At 45.3% G+C, this 21,098-nt stretch overlaps 1 protein-coding gene across 2 annotated transcripts in view; it reads right to left on the bottom strand.

Annotated features, from left to right (window-relative positions):
* Positions 1-21,098, bottom strand: part of CWC22 (CWC22 spliceosome associated protein homolog) — a 743,793-nt gene that overhangs the window by 509,130 nt on the left and 213,565 nt on the right. The window contains exon 7 of one of the 2 annotated variants that reach the window (XM_069616085.1): positions 19,002-19,058. The exons of the other annotated variant lie outside the window; for it this stretch is intronic. Coding sequence (XP_069472186.1) covers positions 19,002-19,058 — 57 coding nt within the window. The remainder of the gene's footprint in view (positions 1-19,001; positions 19,059-21,098) is intronic. 2 annotated transcript variants of the gene reach the window in all.

Below are 21,098 nucleotides of genomic sequence, written 5' to 3'. Positions count from 1 at the left end.
CAAGGGTCAGGCAGAGTCAGGCAATTGACAATCTCACACACCTGACGGCCCTTTCCCTTCACCACAGGAATAAAAGTCAGAGCACAAGAGCACTTCAAGAGCAAGGTCAAACACATGAGGAGACAAGCTACACCAAACCGGCAGTTCAAACGGAGGAGAAAGGTGGCAAGACCTTGAAGGACGACGAAGGGAGAACTACCTTTGCTGTTTCAACTCAGACTTGCAAAGCCTCCAAAAAGGGAATTACTACCGTCCTTGACTCCAGGAGCAAGCCAAGCCAGCGGGCCCGACACAATCGGTTGCAAGCGGCAACATTAGATGAAAGCAAGAACTTGAGAACAAAGACCTTGTGTGCGTTTGAACTTTTGGGGGAAGCCCAGAGAAAGGACAGCTGCATCCTTGTATAAATCCCTTGTATACTTGAAGGTCTCTGACCCATTACCAAGAGAAAGCCAAGGGAAGTGAATCCTGCATCGTGAGAATGTAAAGTGAACTGTATATTTGGTAAACGTGAAACCCGGTTTGAAGGATACCTGTGAGCTGGGGTGAAGTGTAATACACCCGTAAACACTGTGAAGATAAGAGTGAAACCGGTCGAGGCTTGTCCGCGGTGGGAGGTTGTAAATTGCATTTGAAAGGCTGTAGTGAACCAGGCGGGGGGAACCCCATTTTGCAAGAAGGATCAGAGCCCGGCGGAGGGAGATCCAAGGGGCGAAGAGCTATCGCCAAAGGTACAAGATTACCAAAAGAACTTCTGTTTGTTTCTACGAGTAGGAGTGAAGAATAATACACCCGGGAACAGTGCATCGACGTGAGTGCACCCGGTTGAAAGTTGTCAATAGAGTTGTTTGTTGTAAAAGCCTTTAAAGCTCCTGGAGGTTACAAGCGATATTTGAGAGGCCTTAGTGAACCCGACGGAGGGAGGCCCAGTGTTGTAAAGGGGATCCGAGCCCTGCAAAGAGTGGGAAATCCTGGGGGCGAGAACCAGTCGCCCAGAGGTGCAAGAATACCAAAGGAACTTTTGTTTGTTTGATCCATCGGGCCTTCTAAGGCAAGAGACTTTGCAGAGAAGAGTCTAGGCCCCTGAAGGTTCTGATATAGTTGAACTGGAATTGTGACACTTGTGCTGGAGAGGCCCAGGAGCGTGCTGTGCTCAAGAAGCCCTGCCTTTTCCCATGCTAAAAACGTGGGGAAGGGAGACCCACCCATACCAACCTGACTTATTTTTTTGTGAACACTTCTTTCTTTTCTGGTAAACCTTATCCCACACTCTTTTTTGTAACTTGGTAGTAAGGTTTTTTAGTATAGGCCCTTTTTTAATTTGATAAGATGCCGCCGGGACTGCCTTATTATAATTTGATGGTCGTAGCTTGCTCCCATTTTAGATTTAGATTAGGCGTTTATCTCACCCATTATAAAGTTCAATAAACACCCTTGAACTGTGATCACTTGTGTCTGTCTTTACTGTTGTCACCACAAGTCCATTACCCTGGTTTGCTGGGACAATCGTTATGGTGCCCTTTTCCAGCAGGGCTTTCACTTCCTCCAGTAATATGCGCCTTTCCTCCAATGTCATTTTTCTGTGTCTTGGCGGATGGTTGGATGGCTTTTCTAGAAGTTCTATACAATATCCACACGCCACGGTGTATAACACCCACTTATCTGATGTGATCCCCTCCCATGTGTGGGTGGATTATAAGAGACAACCTCCTATAGTGGCATGGGAAGGGACCTGGAACAGGGCGTCATTGTTTGGGCGGAGTGGAGCCTCTGGCTGAGGAGGCTCTACCTAACCTTCTGGACCTTTTGTAGCCTCTTTGAAAATTGGAGGAGGAGGAATGTCCCTGTAAGGTGCCCCTCGATAGTGATTAGCTGCCCAGACTGTAAACAGAGGAGCATTGTGGGCCCTGCCCAGAGAACCTTCTTGTGTTGAAAGACCCCCTTTAGACAAAAGGCTTGTTGAATAGTTGTCCAAGAGATTTGAGGGTGTCATTCTTCTTTGGCACTTTTTAGGGTGTCTTCAACTGCCTTACCGAACAAGCATTAGGCTCAATGGGCATGTTGAGCAGCGTGGCCCTCTTCTCTAGTTTGAACCCTGACTGCATACACCAGGCATGGCACTTAATTAATGTGCCCTCATCTATGATGCGGTTTGCATTGTCTGTTGCATTTAGTTTGTTTTTTTAAGCTGCGGTTAGACACTTGCTTGCCTTCCAACGCAGTTTTCAGAAGTTGTGACTTCAGGAGTTCTGGGACCGCTTCTGTTCTAGCTTGTCCGACTTACGGCAACTATAGCTATCCAGGATGATGGTGCTGTTGGCTATTGTAGTCTGGTAGGCAGCCGAGGAAGCCACCTTTCTGCCAAAGGTGTAGATTTCCTTATCTGGTGGGGCCTTCGCAGAGGCCAGGGGGGGGCCTGCTCTTTTCCTTGTAGTGGTAACAACCAAGTAATTGGTTTTAAAATGACCCCTGATGTACAGAGGGTCTGAAGATGCTGGCCAGAATAACTTCTCGATGCAAGGGTTTACCGCCCTCATGAGGTTTGATGTAAGAAGAGAAGACTGGATGATCCTTTGGATTGATTGCTAGAGGGGGATAAATTGAGTGGCATATTCTTGTCACCCAGAATGTCCTCGACAAAATTGTTGTCAACCTGGTCCTCCTGCGTGTCTATTTTAAAATGTTCTGCAGCCTTGAGAAGTAGATAATTATATTGGAGCTGAATCAACTGCTGAGTCAGCCATGGGCTGGTCTTGATCATCTGGTGACTGGATGACGTAGATATTGTCATGGTCATAATATTGGTCCTGGTCATACTGGTCCCCTTGATCTTCCTGAGGGATCTATAATGTAGAGGTCTTTAGAGGGGTCATGGTACTTGGAGGTGGCCTGGGTCTGGGTGGAAGTGCTGGGCTGTGAAATGTCCAGACGTGGCATTTAGGCAGATGGTTCATCCCTGGGCACTCCCTTTTGTGTAGGGCCCTGACGATTCTTAAGTTCCTCTGGGTGCTTGTCTATGAAGTCCACAAAGCAGGACATTTTTCGGATAATCCTACCAAAACTCTCTGGGGTCCACTCAGTTGATTCAGGAAATACTGAGCGGGTAGGGGTGTACTGCAAGGGTGGCTGTTCCTTGTGATGGATAACCCCTGAAAGGGTGTCTCCAGATGGAGAAAGGCCCCTATCCTGGGAGGTAGAGGGCCGGGACGGTAGAGGCGAAGATTTAACAGTTTGAACTTTTTGACTTTAAGAGGGTGACCGGGACATGTTTTTTGATAAATTCCCTCATTTTTGTTATGGACGCGGGGGACGCTGAAGAGTCTTGCGACGCACTGCCTTCGGCACGTGAAAGGAGGGCGTTTCTAGGCGCAGTGTCTGAAACGACTTTCGGTGCCCGTTTCAGAGGCCTGTCTTGCAGCAAGCGCAATGGCCCAGAGGACATGGATGACTTAAGAGGACCTTTCCTTTGACACCATGTGACTCTCAACCGTCGAAAATGCAGTTGACGATCAGCCGTGGTGTGTGTGTTTAATGTGGCGGTAAGTGTGTGTGCCTGAGCCGCCGGGTGATGCCTCCGTCACAGGGCCGCTGGCCTGCTTATTGGAGCCGGGGGCGTCACATGGGATTCCATCGAACCCTGATAGCCTTCAGCATCATTAAGGATGTAAATGCTGCGCTCGCTGGATTCCCCCGCCACGTCTATGGAGTCCATAGCCTGCATGTGTGGGCGGCCCGGCGCTTGGTCCAACGGTTCTTTAGGGTTTTTGGACAGAAAAGTCTGCAGGATCTGCAGTTTTTCTCGGGGTGGTCCCTTGGCAGACAATGATTGCACACCTTGTGCGTGTCTTTCCAAGGCATATCCTGTTGCAGGAAGGGCAACATTTAAAAAGAGTATTTTCCATTGCTAATGGAAAGGGCAGCGTGCAACGAAACGAAAGATATGGGGTCAGAAGAGGTATTCTCTATAAGGGTAAAAAGTGTATGACCTCCCCAACTCTCCCTACTGTAAAGGGCTGAGGCCTGGTGAGGCCCGTGTATGCCGCAGTCTTTGTTTCGTCGAGACAGTTAAGCATTGTCGGTAGTTGGTAGTGCAGCGGGCAAAGGGCGGTTGCTGGAATGATAATTAAACTTTGTTTAATCAAAGGCGTTAGCCAGAAAGAAACTCTGCAACTAGCGACCGACAACAAAGGCAAAGAAAAATAATATCAGGGACCTCGACGCGTGATGGACCATAGGTACAGTAGACGTGACACTAGGGATAGTCTTACTAACACGCCCAGTCGACATCCCTTTTGGAGTTTCAAAAACAAATCATGTAATACTCTGCGACTACCACTAGATGTCGGCATATGCATAGCATGTGTTCTAAGCAGATCCACAAGCCTCAGAAATATATACTTGGTAGACGTAACTTTACACACTTACATGGGTATCGATGAAAGATATAGGCTCAGTTTCAAATATAAACAACTCAATAGGTCTACAAATACATTTAATTACTTTACTAGATGTGTTCTGTAAGAGGACATTCGCCGTCACTTTTTAGACATTTAGGCCATTTTAAAAGAGCAAAACTGCTTAGTAAGTGCTCCAGTTAAACAATACTCCACAGAAAGTATGGCATACTAATGATAGTAAATTGACAAAGTAGAAGATCGGTATCGAAAAAAAAAGCAGTAAGTCATATTCTGTAAACTTGTACACTCATCAACAATTACATTTTTTTTTTACAAGAACATCTAATGCCCAAATGGGATACTGATTAGAACATTTGTAAACCTCTCAGCCCAGCCTGCTTCTATGGGGGAAATTAATATAGTAAAGCTGAAGTACTGATGTTTAAATATTCAGATTTGGAGGGAGAAGTCAAGCATGTAACGTGAATATTACATTTGGAAACCATACCTCCATGGGTGCTTTAAATTAAAGAAAAGCACCACAGCAAGTACACACAAGTACTGTCGGCTGTGCGGCTGAAAACGCTGCTGCCACGCTTCCAGACTCTACGTTTTCCCAAAAACTGCTTGGGTACCTACCTTCGCATCAACGTGCCCCATCCACTATTGGACTTTTCTCTTTGCTTCATTTAAGCGTTTCTAACGATAAACCCTCTTCGTTTTTGTTTTCTTCCTTAGCCACGCCCATCTGGTCACGTCTTCTTATTTTGAGACCCTCGGGCACACCAGCATGCGCACCACAGCAAGTACACACAAGTACTGTCGGCTGTCCACTGTGTCGCTGTGTCGTGGTGCCGCTACCCTGTAGAGCATTGTTCAACCCCCTCCCGTCTGAACAATCAACTCAGCTTCAACCCCGAAAAACAGTCGCAAGATCTATCCTCGTTTGCTACATTTGCCACATTGGGCAAAGTGCAATTGTAAACCTGCTCGCGGGAGTTATTTAGTGTCCTGTACCCCGCCACATCTTCAACTTGCCATTAACCTCTTCTACGTGCAACTCCTGTGCACTATACTGTCCTCGCTGCTACTCCCACCTACCGTATAACACCTAATATTAGGAACCGACCAATAACCAGTCTATCTCTTCCCTTGAAACTCTGACCCGGAAGACCAATTCTCTCCCAACTAGCCTCTCTAATCCCATAGCCAGAGGAACTATGCTAAGGCTAACCTCAGGCATGCCCTTTCCGCCTCCCTGCTACGCTCCACGACTCCCAGTCCACATACGACTGGGATTTCAACTTTCGCCCATTGTTATTTGCTTTGAGGCCTCGAGACCACCCAAGCTTCGACTTGCTCCTTTACATACTCGTCACCTTCCGCCCAACCTGCAAACGTTGATAGAAACAAATTTTGCCCATTCAAAAAGTCCTGCGGGGCTCCTCACTCCAAACTGTTTATCTGACAAAACCATGCAAGATTGTTACATGGACCATGTCTCTCCTCTAGAGGAATGTGCTTTCCATACTCCCTGCTTCATTCCTGAGACCCATCTTGATCCCTCTCTTGAACTAAGGCCGCTTTCGCAATCGGCCTTGTGTTCTGAGGTTATTAATAGAATGAACAAGGGGTCTGTGGACAACACTTTTCACTTGTCGGATCCAGTGGAAAAAAATAAAATATTCCCAACACCCTACCCACTTGCCCACTCAACTCAAAATGTCAACAATGAGATCTGTCTGCTTCCCCCCCAAAACTGTCAAAAAGATCATAGTCAATGAACTTGCTGAATCTAGACTTTCCAATTCTCCTGAATTATTCACTACTGATTGCCCCGATGATATCATTTCGTCTCCAGATTCTCCGTCGTCTGAGACCTCCGAAGTCCTTTCCTTTGCCAAACCAACTCACCAACCTTCCTTTGGTTTCCCCTCAATAGCCAACCCGGCTCTAGATTCAGCCCTCACTGCCATCCATACATCAATCTTCACACTTACCAAGCTCTTCGAGTTACTTGACTCACGTGCCAACTCCCAGGACTTGATAGTAATCACTCTGGTCAATAAACTTGACTGGCTCATACTAAATCTTCCAGCGATGCTAAAAGCGGAATGGATACTGACACAGAAGAATGTCGATTCTGACGTTCCATTTATTCCTGCCGCTAGTGACGCCACACCCGAAGGGCCCGACTCTGAAAATGAGAAGGCAACTTTAAATCAGATGGCTCCCTCTCTCCCGAGGATGCCCTCCGAGTCCGCAGACAAAAGCCTGTCTGAACTTCAATCTGACTTTGAACCTTCTAAAGTGACCAGTCCTTTATATGACATCTTTTATCGTCCTTCCCAGACCATGAGACGAAAACGTAAAAGAAATAACAAAAATAAATCATCTAAAGATCATCTGAAGAACAAGATGCTCCCTAGGAATCTTTATCTGAAAACTGCAAAAGAAAAAAAAGATAAAATCTAATTCTATCAACAAAAAAAAACCTTCCAAATCAAAAACCAAAAGATTCGTAGCGAACATCACCTTAACTTCTCTACAAGGAGTACCCCCCACTGTGGAAGACAAAGTTGTCACTCCAGAAGTTCTCATCCCGGGTTCCGGCCCTTCCGGTTCAGGTGTGTCATAACTAAAAGGTAAGGATTATGATCTTCCTATGCTTTGTCCAAAGTTTTTACCAACAACGAATGATGTAGAAATTGCGAATAATCCTTATTCTGCTGAAGATCTTATGAATTTTTCAGTTTATTCGAATAATGATATCTCGGTATTAGAAACTGTACATCAAAGCTTTCACCAAGATAGATCTCGTACACCTCCACGGAACACAACATTTTGTGTCATTTTAGACCATGACACAAACCCTTTCATGACCCTTGAGCAAAACAGAAAAAAACTAGTAAAAAGAGCTCCATTTCCTAGACTCCCCATTGAAAGCTGAAGCTCTTGTAGATCTAAACAAAACCAACACCCCCACCCTCTGATGTAAATCTAAACACCAGAGACATAGCTAACCCATCATCTACTAGGGATCTTGTGACAGCTCTTCTCTATGATAAAGAAGCTAATCATAGTGACAACTGGTTACCTGAGATCCTATCAAATGAAACTTTGAGACTTACTATGATCGACAGAATTTATACTGACCCTTACCCGAACAGGGAGACTTAACAATATTTCACGCCATTCCTCAATTGAAATACATTAATTCATCGGACATCAATGGCGTCTCTTATCCCATACCAGCCCATCAAGATAATGTAGAGATGAAAATATTGCCCCTAATAATATTCAAAATTACGTATGGTATCAAAAGCAACTACTGCTCCAGAAAGGTCTCTTGCTTGAAACCATACCCCTGGTGAGCCCGAATACAGAGCATCATCAGTTGACCGGCTCTACAAAACAACAATCTGACCAGAATGCAGCTAACCCATCATGCTGCAACTGCAATTCAAACTCACGAAATTCTGCTCTAGCTCAAGAATCCAAATGGACGTGGGTATCTCGTGCTAGACACCTTGAACAAAAGAAATCTTAGCCATCCAATTTGCAGCAGCACCAATGTACCATGGTGTCCTGGAATACTCGTGGCTTCTCGCAGCTACTTAACTCTAAACCACTCCTGCCCAATAAATATGACAGTCATACTCCAGGAGACATGGATGACACTGACACCTGTTTGACCTGAACACCAATTGCTGCCTCCAAGGCAGCTGTCATGATCTCTGCCACCAAAAGGTCAGGGTTTTCCCAACTCCCTTGGAAGCAGATCCATAACCCAGGTTCCGAGTGCCAACCAGTCCCAATTGGCATCTGAAAGACAAAACAAGGTGCGTTTAAAGACATTGGGGAACTTTAATACTCACGTGCCATTACTCCTTTCCACATCTAACCCAGTGGGTATTCCGGCACCCTGCAGCCGCTCCGAACTTGTACCTGCAAAATAAAAAGACAGTTGGAGCGCATCGTGAAGCAGGCAACAAGCGCTTACTTACGTGCTTCCAGGCGCTTCTATTCATCACACGGGCTCCATCTTCAACTCACTTCAGCCCGTCATCCGCCATCGCCGGAACCCTGCAAAACAAGAAACATCATTACTAAAGACTTTAAAGACATTAGAATTACTCGAAACTTACCGTTCGTGCCGTAAACGACGGACAGCAGTCCTCTGAAGTCAAGAGGCCTGCTCCCCTTATCCAGTGAAGAAACTGGTTACAGCACCCTGCCCCGAGGCAGATGGAGAGCAAGGCGTTCACTTACCTAAGGTGAGAGCGTTAACCTTTGGGGTTCTACAGGAGAAGAGAAAGGGAAGAAGAGACAGACATTCAATAACCCAGTTCCTTAATCCCATATTTTCTATCTGCAGACATCTTACCCTTCGAGTCAGACATACAGTGCACAGAGGTCCAGCCCAAAGAGCCAGCCGTGTGTTACACATCACCTTTGAAGATACGGTATACTTCAGTCAAGACCGGCGCCTCTACGGGAATCAGGTGAGCGTTACAGCAGCTAAGGGTAGACCGGCTGCTGGCCTCCTTGTAGCTGTAAGAATGGACTCGCAACTATCTATCATTCCTTGGAAAAGTCCTGACCCCGGGATTCAACCAGTAATAATCAGCACTTCCAACAATGATCATCCCGTTTTCCCCAAGACTATGATTATAAATATATACTGGAACACGACCTCCCCGACTACCTCCCAATTTATTGACAACATTGAGTTAGTACTTGATCAGACCCTTCTAGAATCAAATATTGCAAATACAATAATTGTTGGAGACTTTAACATGAAGCTATTACGGATCCCCGACTGCTTCATCAACTCAAGGGCAGTAAACTGGTCATCTCTAATGAAAATCAGAGATTTTTCGATGCTAAATGGCACTTTTCCCAACGACATCCCTCCCAGACCAACTTGGATCCGAGGCAATTCACAGTCTACTTTTGACTACGTCTATATCTCTAATAATTCAACTAAAATGATAACCAATTTCCAAATTATTCCAACCACTGCTAGTGACCATCATTTAATTGAGGTATGCTGGAGACCTCACAACAAAGAAAATCTAGAATACTACAAGGGATCACTTGAGATGAATAATGCGAGGAACCATATAAAGTGGACCCCTTACCGCATTAACCGCTTACAACAACTTCTGCATGTAAGCTAAAATGCACCGCAAAAAATGCATTACAACAAATTTATTCAAATCATAATCCAAACAAGTATCCAACATAGCAAACCAATTTTTGCCCATAGCAACGGTGGAATCCGGTCATAGCTAGCCTGAGAAGAAAGCTACGTCAAGAACTAAGATTACTATCCCTCCATGAAAATCAAACTCTTAAACAAAAACTAAAAAACAAACAAATATAGAAATCAAATGAAACAAACATTAGCAATACAAAAACAAAATGCTGAAATAATGCTAAAAGCATTACTCTCGAAGAAATCTGGAGAAATATGGAAGGTTATAAATGAAGTAACATTAATGGCTCAGAAATCCGCATTATTAAATAATATTGACCAAACAACGTGGACAAACCATTACCAGAAACTTCTGTTGAAAGCTGCTGAAAACCATATCACTAAAAAAGAAGTAATATCGGACTTTTGGGGTTTTGAATTTGATACCTTGGACATCATTTTAATAATAAAAAAGAGTATCTCGCATGCTTCGGTCCAGACATGTTGACTAATGCGACTGTCAAAGAGAACCCTGAGGCCTGGGCAGGCGTTTTATATTCTTTTTTTCAAAACATCTTAAACCAAAAGAAATTCCCCCCATCTTGGCAGGAGGCAATTATAATCCCAATCTTTAAATCAGGCGGCCGATCAGATCCAACAAATTATCGCCCCATTGCTCTTTTAGACACCCCAGGGAAAAAGTTTGCAAGGCTAGTAGTCAGGGATTTTTGAACATGATTTCATGGATCCACATCAATCCGGTTTTGTACCAGGAATTATCACTGCTTTAAATCTACTTATTATATCTGCAGTCAAAGCTCAAGCAATCCAAAAGACTGATATATCTCGCTCTAGTGGACTTCAAACAAGCATTCGATTCCATTTCTCGCTCACTATTATGGGAGAAACTTTTAAATGCCAACTGCCCTGACTATATTTTCCATCTGATTTTACAGTTTTATTCCAATAGGAGCATTAAAATCAAACTCATCACCAACGGTCTTCTATCGGATCCAATTAGAACCAACGCTGGGCTGAGACAAGGCTGTCCATTTGCTTCAATACTTTTACATTTTTATATTCATGACTTTTTTAAAAGAATTAATGAAAGTTCAGTCTTATTCACACCGTTTAGGGACTCTGCATATCCCTTACTTACTATATGCAGATGATCTGGTTCTTTTTGATAGAACTCCAATAGGCCTCCAGAGAAAACTAGCTGCACTATCAGGGTATGCTGAAGCAAATAAGCTTGAAATCAACACCAAAAAAACAAATATTTAAATTTTTCATCACTCAGCGAAAAAAATTAACATCACATTTAATTGGTTTCTCTCAAAAACCCCTCTTAACAAAATAAAGCAATATAAGTATCTTGGAGTCAACATCAAATCAGATTTAGCTGACAAACCATACAAAGACGAACTCACTATCAGGATGAGACTCCTAGCAACCCAAGCTAAAGCACTACAAAAAAAGCATGGTCTGTTCTCCTTGATCCCGACTCAAATGTCCTACCTACAAAAAGCTGTCCCAGTAATTGCATATGGTAGCCAGAATAAAATCATGACCAAGCAAGTGAACTGGGAACATCTAGAAGGGATCTATTGGAAAGCAATTCTACCTGTCTCATTACCCAATAGCCCTAATTCGCTATGAATTAGGTCTGTCATCCCTATCTATAGTAGTCTCTTGGTCCACATTGTCATTATATCGGAAGGCTCTCCTGGCTACAGATCCATCAAAAAACGTATTCCCTGTCATAAAAGAGAGGACTGAATGTGTAAAACATACTGTTCTATCACCTTGGACAGAGCATTGCAAAAAGTTGCTCCTTGAGGCAGGGATCTCTCTGAAGGAACTGTTGGAACGTCTGCATAAAGCTAAGCTCAAACTCTTTAGATATGACTGGATTACCACAAGAGAAAATTGCCTTCGATATTCAGCCTTTAATGCTGGTGTCTTTTTGATCAAAGCACTGAATGACATACCCAAATATATTCTTTCCTTTCCAGATAGATTGTATGCTGATATGTTCCTACGTTTTAGACTAAATCTACTTCCAACCAAAATCAAACTTGCACAATACTCCAAAGAGTCATCAGTAAGCTCCACTTGTAGATTTTCTAACATACCTAAGAATGACAAATCTATTTACCATTTAATTACGAAGTGTCACAATTTGGTTGAACTAAGAAAAAACATTTTTTAAAGTATTCCAAGAATAGACTGATGTTTACTAGAGATCAAATGTGGAATGAAGTATTTAATGCATCAAAGGACTCATTAATTATAGCCACTGTAAACACATTTAGAGAACTGAATCTAGAAAAAAACTACCTTGATAATTGTTGATGATTTGCCCAATGTTTATACTCTACAATGATTTTATATGACGAGCGATTTTATTTTAACCATTCGATTTTAGTTTTAAGACCAGCTATATCTGATTTACTTTTAATTGTGTATCGTTGATTTTAAGATAACTGAGCTTTCTGGTCTTCAATCCAATGATGTACGTGTTAATACACCTAACTTATTGAAAAAGTTGATTCTTCAACTAAAACAATTTTAAAAAAATGTATTAAAAGAAATTACAGAAAAGGTAAAACTTAACACCTAAAAAGATCAATATTGAAGATGTATTTGTATTTTGTATTTTATTTATATTTTATATAGCGCCTTGACCCAAAGCGCTGTACATTTAAAAACAAAGTGCAGTACAAAAGAATGATAGGCAGTAAATATCAATCCTGGTAGCAAACATTCAGGGATATTGAAGGAGGGTTTTCAAAGAGAGACGAAAGAGAGAATAAACAGTAATTGAGCGGAGAGAGGGTTGAAAAGCATTCCAGTCAAGAGAAGCAAGAAGATGGAAAGATCGGAAAAGAGACCAGGCACATGGAGGACGGGGACATTGAGTCTAAAGAGGGAGAAAGAACCAAGAGAGCAAGATGGGGTATGACAATGCATTACTTACCGTAAAAGCATTTCTGATGGTTGTATCTGCTTAGATTCACATGCTGTGCATAGTCCGACATCCAGTGGTCACTGCGGAGTATTGCATTTTGTTTTTCGTAGTCGAAAAGGGGACGTCGACTAGGCGTGTCTGTAACACTATCCCTATAATGACGTGCGTTGTACCCACAATCCCTCACGCGTCGAGGTCCCTCCGTTTGTATTTTTTCCCCCCTGAGGGAGCCTTCTATACGTGAGTGAGTACAGAAAAGAGAGAGAGATGTAGAAAGGTGTCTATGTTCCTTCCATCCGAGCGGGGAGGAAGGGTGGGCGTATGTGAATCTAAGCAGATACAACTATCAGAAATGCTTTTATGGTAAATAATGCATTGTCTTCTGATGTTTGTTAATCTGCTTAGAATCACATGCTGTGCATAGACTAGCGAGCAGTACCCGAAGTTGGCGGTGGGTTATGAGAAGGAACAGTAGAGAAAAGATGTCTTAATACTGCCTGTCCCACCTGGGAGTCAGATCTAGAGTGTGCATCTAGGCAGTAGTGTTTTGTAAAGGTGTGCACAGAACTCCAGGTTGCCGCTTTGCAGATGGACTCAAGGGGAACATTTGCAATGAATTCTATGGATGCCCCAGTGCCTCGAGTAGAATGTGCTCTTGGCTTGAAGGGTAGTTCTCTCTTAGCAAGAGTGTAACAGAGAGTGATGCATTGAACAATACATCTAGATATAGTGGATTTTGAAACTGCATCTCCTTCTCTTCCTGCTGCCACCGAGACAAAGAACTGATTAGTCTTTCTCAGTGGTCTGGTTCTTTCCATGTAGAACATGACAGCTCTGCGCACATCAAGTGTATTCAGACTGGTTTCTCCCGAATTGGAAGGGTTTTGAAAGAACGTTGGTAGTTCTATTGACTGGTTTACATGGAATTTTGAGATGAATTTCGGTGCAAACCTTGGGTGCGTGCGTAGAACCACTTTATCTTTGTGAACTGCTACAAAGGGGTCTAAAACAGAAAGAGCCTGTAGTTCACTTACTCTCCTAATGTAGGTGATAGCTATTAGGAAAGCGGTCTTAAGAGTGAGGTCTTTAAGAGTTGCTTTGTGCATGGGTTCAAAGGGTGAGCCCATGAGTCTGGTAAGTATCACATTCAGGTCCCAGCCGGGTGCTGGGTTTGCTATCGGAGGGTGTATTCTCTTTACTCCCTCCATGAAGGCTTTGATAACTGGGACTTTCCACCATGACACTTTAAGCTGGGAAGTGGTGTATGCAGAAAGTGCTGCTAGGTAGACTTTAATGGAATTGAACACTAGACCTGAGTCCAGTAAATGGGCCAGGTACAGGACAATGTGCGTGGGGGAGCAGTCAACTGGGTCGATGCTTCTTCCTCTACACCAAATGACAAATCTCTTCCATTTGCTAGAATAACAGTGACGAGTGTTAGGCTTTCTAGCCTCCCTGAGGATGTCCATGCATCTCTGCGGGAGTTGTAAGTGTCCAAATTCTAGGATCCCAGGAGCCAGGCTGCTAAGTTCATGGTCTGAGGGCATGGATGCAGTGTCCTGCCCTTGTCCTGTGACAGCATGTTGTGCGGGCAGGGAAGTTTCACTGGGGGAGATAGAGACATCTCCATCAAGTGAGCGACCCATGGCTGCCGGGCCCACAAAGGGGCCACTAGTATCATGGTAACTTGTTCCTGGTGCATCTTGTGCACAATCTTGTTGAAAAGGGGAGTCGGGGGAAAGGCGTAAGCAAATTTCACTGACCATGGAATCGATAGACCGTTCCCCTTGGATTGGTTCTGGGGGTACCTGGAGGCGTAATCTTGGCATTGTGAGTTCTCCAGATTTGCGAACTGGTCTATTTCTGGGAATCCCCATTGTATGAAGACGTCGAAGACTATGTCTTCGTGCAACTGCCATTCGTACTCTGAGGGCAGAGGGAAGTCTCCGCTGAGTTCGTCTGCTAGCAGATTGAGTTCCCCTGGTACATGTTGCGACAGTAGGAACATGTGTTTGAGAGCCCACTTCCAGATATTCTGGGACAGCTTGGACAGTCCTGGAGAGTGGGTGCCCCCTTGCTTGTTGAGGTAGTACATGGCTGTGGTGCTGTTCGTAAGGACCATCACTGTCTTCCCTTGTAGGTGTTCCTGGAAGGCTTTTAGTGCCTTGAACAAGGCCAGTAGCTCCAGTAGGTTTATGTGCTTGGATGCTACGCTCGGAGACCACACTCTGTGAGCAGTCTGATGGGATAGGTGAGCCCCCCCATCGTGTGAGGGATGCGTCTGTGGTTGGAGTGGCTTCCACAGCGGGTGTGGCAAAGGGTTTCCCTCTTACCAGGTTTTCCTTTGTCCACCACCATAGCGAGAGAACCAAGGCCTGCGAGACCACCACTAGATCGTCCCATTGTCCGCTGGCCTGACACCACTGGCTGTTGAGCCACTCTTGCATTGGGCGCATGCGCAGGCGCGCGTGAGGTACCAAATAAATACATGACGCCATCATTCCTAGCAAGCGCATCGCTTTGCGCACCGTCACCTCCCGACCTGCCACATATTGGGGGATCTGAAACAGCATGTTTTGGACCCTCTCGTTGGAGGGGAAGAAGAGGCCGTCCTTTGTTCGAATTAGAGCCCCTAGGAATTGTTTGACTTGGCTGGGGTCTAAGCTGGACTTCTTCTCGTTGATGGAGAAGCCCAGTTGGAACAAAAGGTCTACAGTCTTTTGGGTGTTTGAGAAGCATGTCTCGTAAGAATCCCCTGTTATGAGCCAGTCATCGAGGTAAGGGTATACTGGGATGGATAACCTGCGCAGGTGGGCCGCTGCCACTGCCAGTACTTTCGTGAATGCCCTTGGTGCAGATGCTATGCCGAAGCGTAGCACTCTGAACTGGTAGTGTTTGCCCTCTATCATGAACCGGAGGTATTTTCTGTGCGCTGGCAACATTAAAATATGAAAGTATGCATCTTTCATGTCCAGTGTTGTCATGTAATCTCCCTGTGATAGCAGTGGGATCACTTCCTGTAAGGTCACCATACGAAACTTTTGGGGTTTGACAAACTTGTTCGCTGGGCGCAGATCTAATACAGGACGCATGGTTAGATCCTTTTTGGGTACAAGGAAGTACACCTGAGATAGAGGCACGACCTCTATAGCTCCTTTTTCCAGTAGCTGGTCCACTTCTTGGAGAAGGATGGCGAGGTGTTCTGGTGTCATGCGTCGTCCCCTCGGGGGTCTGTATGTTGGGGAACTGTTGAACTCTATACAGTAGCCCCGGGCTACGGTGGATAGTACCCAGCGGTCTGATGTTATTCCCTCCCATGCTGGAAGAAAGGATGTTAACCGGCCCCCGACCGGCGATGCATGGGAGGGGACCCGAATCTTCGCGTCACTTGGTGTTGTTGGTAGCTTGGGAGCCTCTAGGGGTGTAACCCCGGCCTCTCCCCTTGCCACGGCGTTGACCTCTCTGATTGTACTGGCGACTATTACTTTGGTAGTTGTTGACAGAATATTGAAGTTGTTGATTCTGTTGCTGGCGTTGGCCACGAAAAGAACGCTTGTTGCCAAATCCCCGCCTGTTAGGGGGCTTTGAGATTTGGTCCAAGGTCTTTATGGTAGCAAATTCTTTTTTCGCATTTTCCACTGCCTTTCCAAGGAGGTTAGACTCTTCAATAGGCTTGTTAATGAGCGCTGCTTGCGTTTCCGTCTTAAACCCGGAACTGCGAAGCCAGACGTGGCGCTTCAGCAGAATTCCCTGTCTCAAAGAGCGGCCAGCTGTTTCCGCTGCATCAAGGGTATTCTTAACGATGCATTGGTTGACCAGAGACCCTTCATTAACTGTTGCCAGCAATCTAGTTTTTAGGGGTTCAGGGACTTCCTCGATGTCCTGCTTAAGCTTTCCCCATTGCGCATCAGCGTAGCTTGCCAGCAATGTGTTATTATTGGCAATTCTAGTTGAGAACGCTGCCGAGGTGGTAATTCTTTTGGCTAGGGCATAAAGCTTTTTCCCCTCTTTATCCGGGGGTGCCTCGCTGGTAGACAGTGGAACCCCAGCCCTTTTCCTAGTGTTAGTCACCACTGAGGAGTCCGGGATTGAGTGACCCTTAATATATAGTGGGTCTGATTGAAAGGGTGAGAACAATTTTTCGATTCTTGGATTAACCCCTCTTACTAGTGCAGGGGTGGCCAGTGAAGGGTTGATTTGTCTCTTAACAGAGGCGAGTATTGGAATTGTTTGGCTGGTGGGGGGGTTTTCTTTGATAATCCTTTCCACAAAGTCAGTGTCTGGGGTGACCCCCCCCCAGTTTCGACCTCAAAATGTGCTGCTGCCTTCCTCAGCAGCGCGTTAAAGGTGGGCTGATCGTCAACAGGCGAAGGGTTCCTAACTGGTGTGGTCTGAGGAGACCTGATGTCTATAATTTCTGGCTCTGTAGACCCTGATGGTGACTGCCAGGGATTTGGGTCACCCTCACCTGGGTCTTCTTCGTACCCTTCCTCACTTATGTTAGTGTCCTCATGGAAGCCTTCTCCCTCTTGTTGGTTTTCATCATTAATGAACTCCTCTCCTTCCTGGAGGTGAGTGTCCTCTTCGGTGAGGTCGTAAGAGTTCAGATCCTCCTGAAAGGGGTTATAGAACAACTTCGGGTATTTAGCCCTTGGAATTTCTAGGAGTACCTCCCTAGGTCTTTTAGGTGTCCTATTTTCTGGAATGGCCATGAATCTGTAACTTGTCCATACAGGACTGGAACTTCTCTAAGGTCCACTGAGGTAGGCCAGAGCGGTCTGGGAGTGAAAAAGGGGTTTCTTCTCCTTGTATTCGCCTAGATCTGTCCCATAGCGTCGAAGATAAGGTGCCTTCGCCTTCTGAGAAGTGTTCTGGCAGGCTAGGGCTTTCCGTTGACGGTGAGAGCTGTCCCAGCCTACTTTCAGCGTGTCACTTGTCGTCCGTCTCTGGCCTTCCTTATATACGCGCAAGGCTTTAGGCGATCATTCTGTCTGCCGAGGGATCGCTCGTCATCGCGCTAGCTACCATCGAGTCTTTACTGGCAAAGTGCGCACTCTTACGAGACGCGTCGCCGCCTGAGGGTTTGGGGTTAGCGCCCTTATTTCCAGAGTGCCCGGTTGCCTGACGCGGGAGCGGTGGCGGGCAGGGCTGGCGACCCTTACGGTCGGCGGAAGACGCCGGTGGGCCCGGCGCCTCCGTTGGCCATATGGCTGCCTTCGTCTTCGACAAATGCGTGCCGTGGGGTATGTGTTTATGAGATTTCTTGTGTGCGTCCTTGTCGCCGGGGTGTTCATCCCCATAAGATGGGCGTGAGCCGGGCTTGTCGGGGACGGACGAAGAGGAGCGAGAACGCTCCCTCGAGAGGTCCACAACCTCCGTTACGGAGGCCGTGTAATTACTGTCCTCGTCACATTCGGCGGCGGCGGCGGCAGCGGGCGAGGAATCTGACCTAGACATGGCATAGGCCGCCCACCTTTTGACCCTGCGGTCCTTTATCGTTTTGGGCTTAAGTAACTTACAGGCCGCACAGCCGTCCTCCTTGTGATCGAGGGGCAAGCAACGGTTGCACCGTTTGTGCTTGTCCTTCCAGGTATATTTGCCTTTGCAAAGTGGGCAAAACCTAAAGGGCGTCCTCTCCATAGCTGAGGGCAAGAAGTGGGATTACGACCTCGAAAGAGAGGGAGGGGAAAGAGAAAGGCATTCTCGGAGTGAAAAGAAAAGATCACACAACCCCACTCTCCCTACTGTGTAAGGCCGGCGAGGCCAGGCCACGTGTTCGGCGACGCCGAAGGATCTCCTCCGCTCGTCCTTCCGTCGAAGATCTTGCTCGGCGGAGAAACAGCTTGCAGCTTCGTCGAGGGAGGGATCTATGTGTTAGATATTAATAATAATAAACGACCAAGGGTCGAAGAAATGATTTCGCAATGTCTCTCGAGGAGCTCCGCATAGAGGCGACCAATAACTGGGCGGAAAAAAACAATCTGAGGGACCTCGACGCGTGAGGGATTGTGGGTACAACGCACGTCACTATAGGGATAGTGTTACAGACACGCCTTGTCGACGTCCCCTTTTCGACTACGAAAAACAACATGCAATACTCCGCAGTGACCACTGGATGTCGGACTATGCACAGCATGTGATTCTAAGCAGATTAACAAACATCAGAAAGAAATATACAAGTGCAGCAACGTAATCAGGGTCAAGTCCATAGAGGGATTTAAAGAATAAACAAAGAAAGTGAAATCTGAGTTGGGAGTGAAAAAGGTAACCAACCAAGCGAAGCAAGTGAAGAAGAGATAGTGTCTCGATAAGAGAGAAGACGAAGTAGACGAATGGAGGAGTTATAGATTGATTGTAGAGGGGCAAGACGAGAGCTGGGGAGACCAAAAAGAGTGGTGCAGCAGTAGATAAGTCGAGAAAAGATTAGTTGTACCTCATGTCCCTCGATCGATCACTGAATCGTCCAGTCCCAGACCTTTCTTCATCATACCTATTTCAAAGTACATCAAGTGGACTATTAGAACTTGCTGGAGTTGTGGATTTCAAATACAATACACATTCCAAGAATGACAAGCGCTTTTAAATTGTGTGGCTAAAAATACCTTCCTTTAATTACATTGATAAAAACATGCCAAGGTATGACGTTGAAATACTAGATGGTGGTCCTGCGCCAGGCTAAGTGCCCACTATGAGCATGGTAATGCACATCATTAAATAAAACAAATAACACACATTTAGTTGAAGGGGAGTACCTCAAAAGGGCTGTCATTTTAAATGTGATGTGGCAGCCAACATTAAAAAAAAATCAATTGTAACAACTGTAAAGAAAATCATTTGAATACCGCCTTTCCCGTCAAATATTTTAAAAACTACTAGACGGATTAACCCCAAACATGTCCCAGAAATTAAGTCAACGCTTTGTGCCCAAGTTGTATCTTATTTGATGCAAATCCACCCAGCAGTTTTTGCACTTCTGTTTTACCAAATTTGGACTTGGAGAAGGCCAAAAAAAGAAGAAAAAAAAAGTTCACATTCTTCATCGCTATTTCATTTTTTAACAAATCTTTCCCAACATTTACAGTCTGGGGGTCCCGTGACAAATTTGGCTGAAATTTTGGAAAACGAAATGTTTGTCACCAGCCTCCCCAGACTGGACATTGAAGTTAAAAAAAACGATGTTTCGACCCAGTCCCCGATCATTTTCCCACAGAGAAAAAATACAAATGTCTACGCAGCGCACAGCAAAAACGCTTGACGGAATTGAACCAGGTACAAAAAAACATGGGCACAAAGCGTTGACTCAGAAGAGTTTTCAATGTTGCACGCTTTTTACAGATAACGGTGGTTATCTATGGTCGCCTACAGATAACCACAGTTATTTGTAGTACATTGATAATCAAGGTTATGGGAAAAAGTAAGAGGTTGTCGGAAGGCTGTGCTCACTGTCCAGGGAATAGTGAGCCCTAAAGACATATATAGTGGTGAGTCCAAAAGAAACATATTGGGGGAACATGTACAGTGGACATAGCCAAATGTCGTGGCCACTGGCCATGGCTAGTGGTCTGGTAGTGTTTTATATGAGTTTTGTATAGTGACCACGGCCGAAGGCTGTGGCCATCTAGTGGGTCTAATAGAAACGTATTGGGGGAACATGTACAGTGGACAGGGCCGAAGGATATGGCTATTGACCCGTAAAAAAAACAATGGTATTACAAAACCCTTGAAATTCACTGAAAAAAACTTTAATTCAGGGGCAGTTAAGTTGTTCAGTTTTAACGTAACAAAACCCTTGAAATTCAGCAGATATGGGAAGTGATGACCAGCTTAACTCAGCGTGCTCCCGTTGATGTTCCCCATAATGCCATTGTGTATGTCATTGTGAATCCCTTTTCTTATAATATATATGTGCTCAAGAGAAAGCGCAAAGTTAAGCTGGTCATGACATCCCACATCTGCTGAATTTCAAGGGTTTTATGTTATATCTACAGAATTTAACAGCTCCTTAGCTAAGGTTTTTTCAGTGAATTTCAAGGATTTTGTTATACCATAGCCTTTTCACAGGTCACTAGCCGTGTCCACTGTACATGTTTGCCCAATAGGTTTCTTTTGGACCAACTGGGTGGCCACAGCCGACTGTACATGTGTCATGGCTCGTTGGCGCCGCTGCTCTCTTTGGCAACGCTGGAGGTTGCGAGAATTGTCTATTTTTCCTTCTTCCAACATGGCTCCTCTTAATCTGGGTAGCGGTGCATCGTTTCCACGTTTGGAAGTCAGACGTCCTCGGATGTCATCATGTTGTTCCGGGGATTCCGGATATAGCCCAGCGGATCCAAAGCTCAGCACGTCGCTTCTCTCACCAGACGCTACGTGAGTTCGCAGCTAGGGTGCATGTAACCTACATCCTTGCTTCTACTTACCTTTTCCTTCTATTCCTTCCCACAGCCTTGTGTCTTTATCCTGCCATTTACTCCCGTCATCCAAGGCCCTTCAAGAATCTTCGTTAGGCTCTTCCTCTCGACACACTGGGTAC

This window comes from Ambystoma mexicanum, chromosome 9, assembly GCF_040938575.1.
Source record: "Ambystoma mexicanum isolate Mex_15411 chromosome 9, UKY_AmexF1_1, whole genome shotgun sequence".
Lineage (NCBI taxonomy): Eukaryota > Metazoa > Chordata > Amphibia > Caudata > Ambystomatidae > Ambystoma > Ambystoma mexicanum.
Note: the sequence above shows the minus strand (reverse complement) of the source record. Positions and strands in the feature narration are given on the sequence as shown.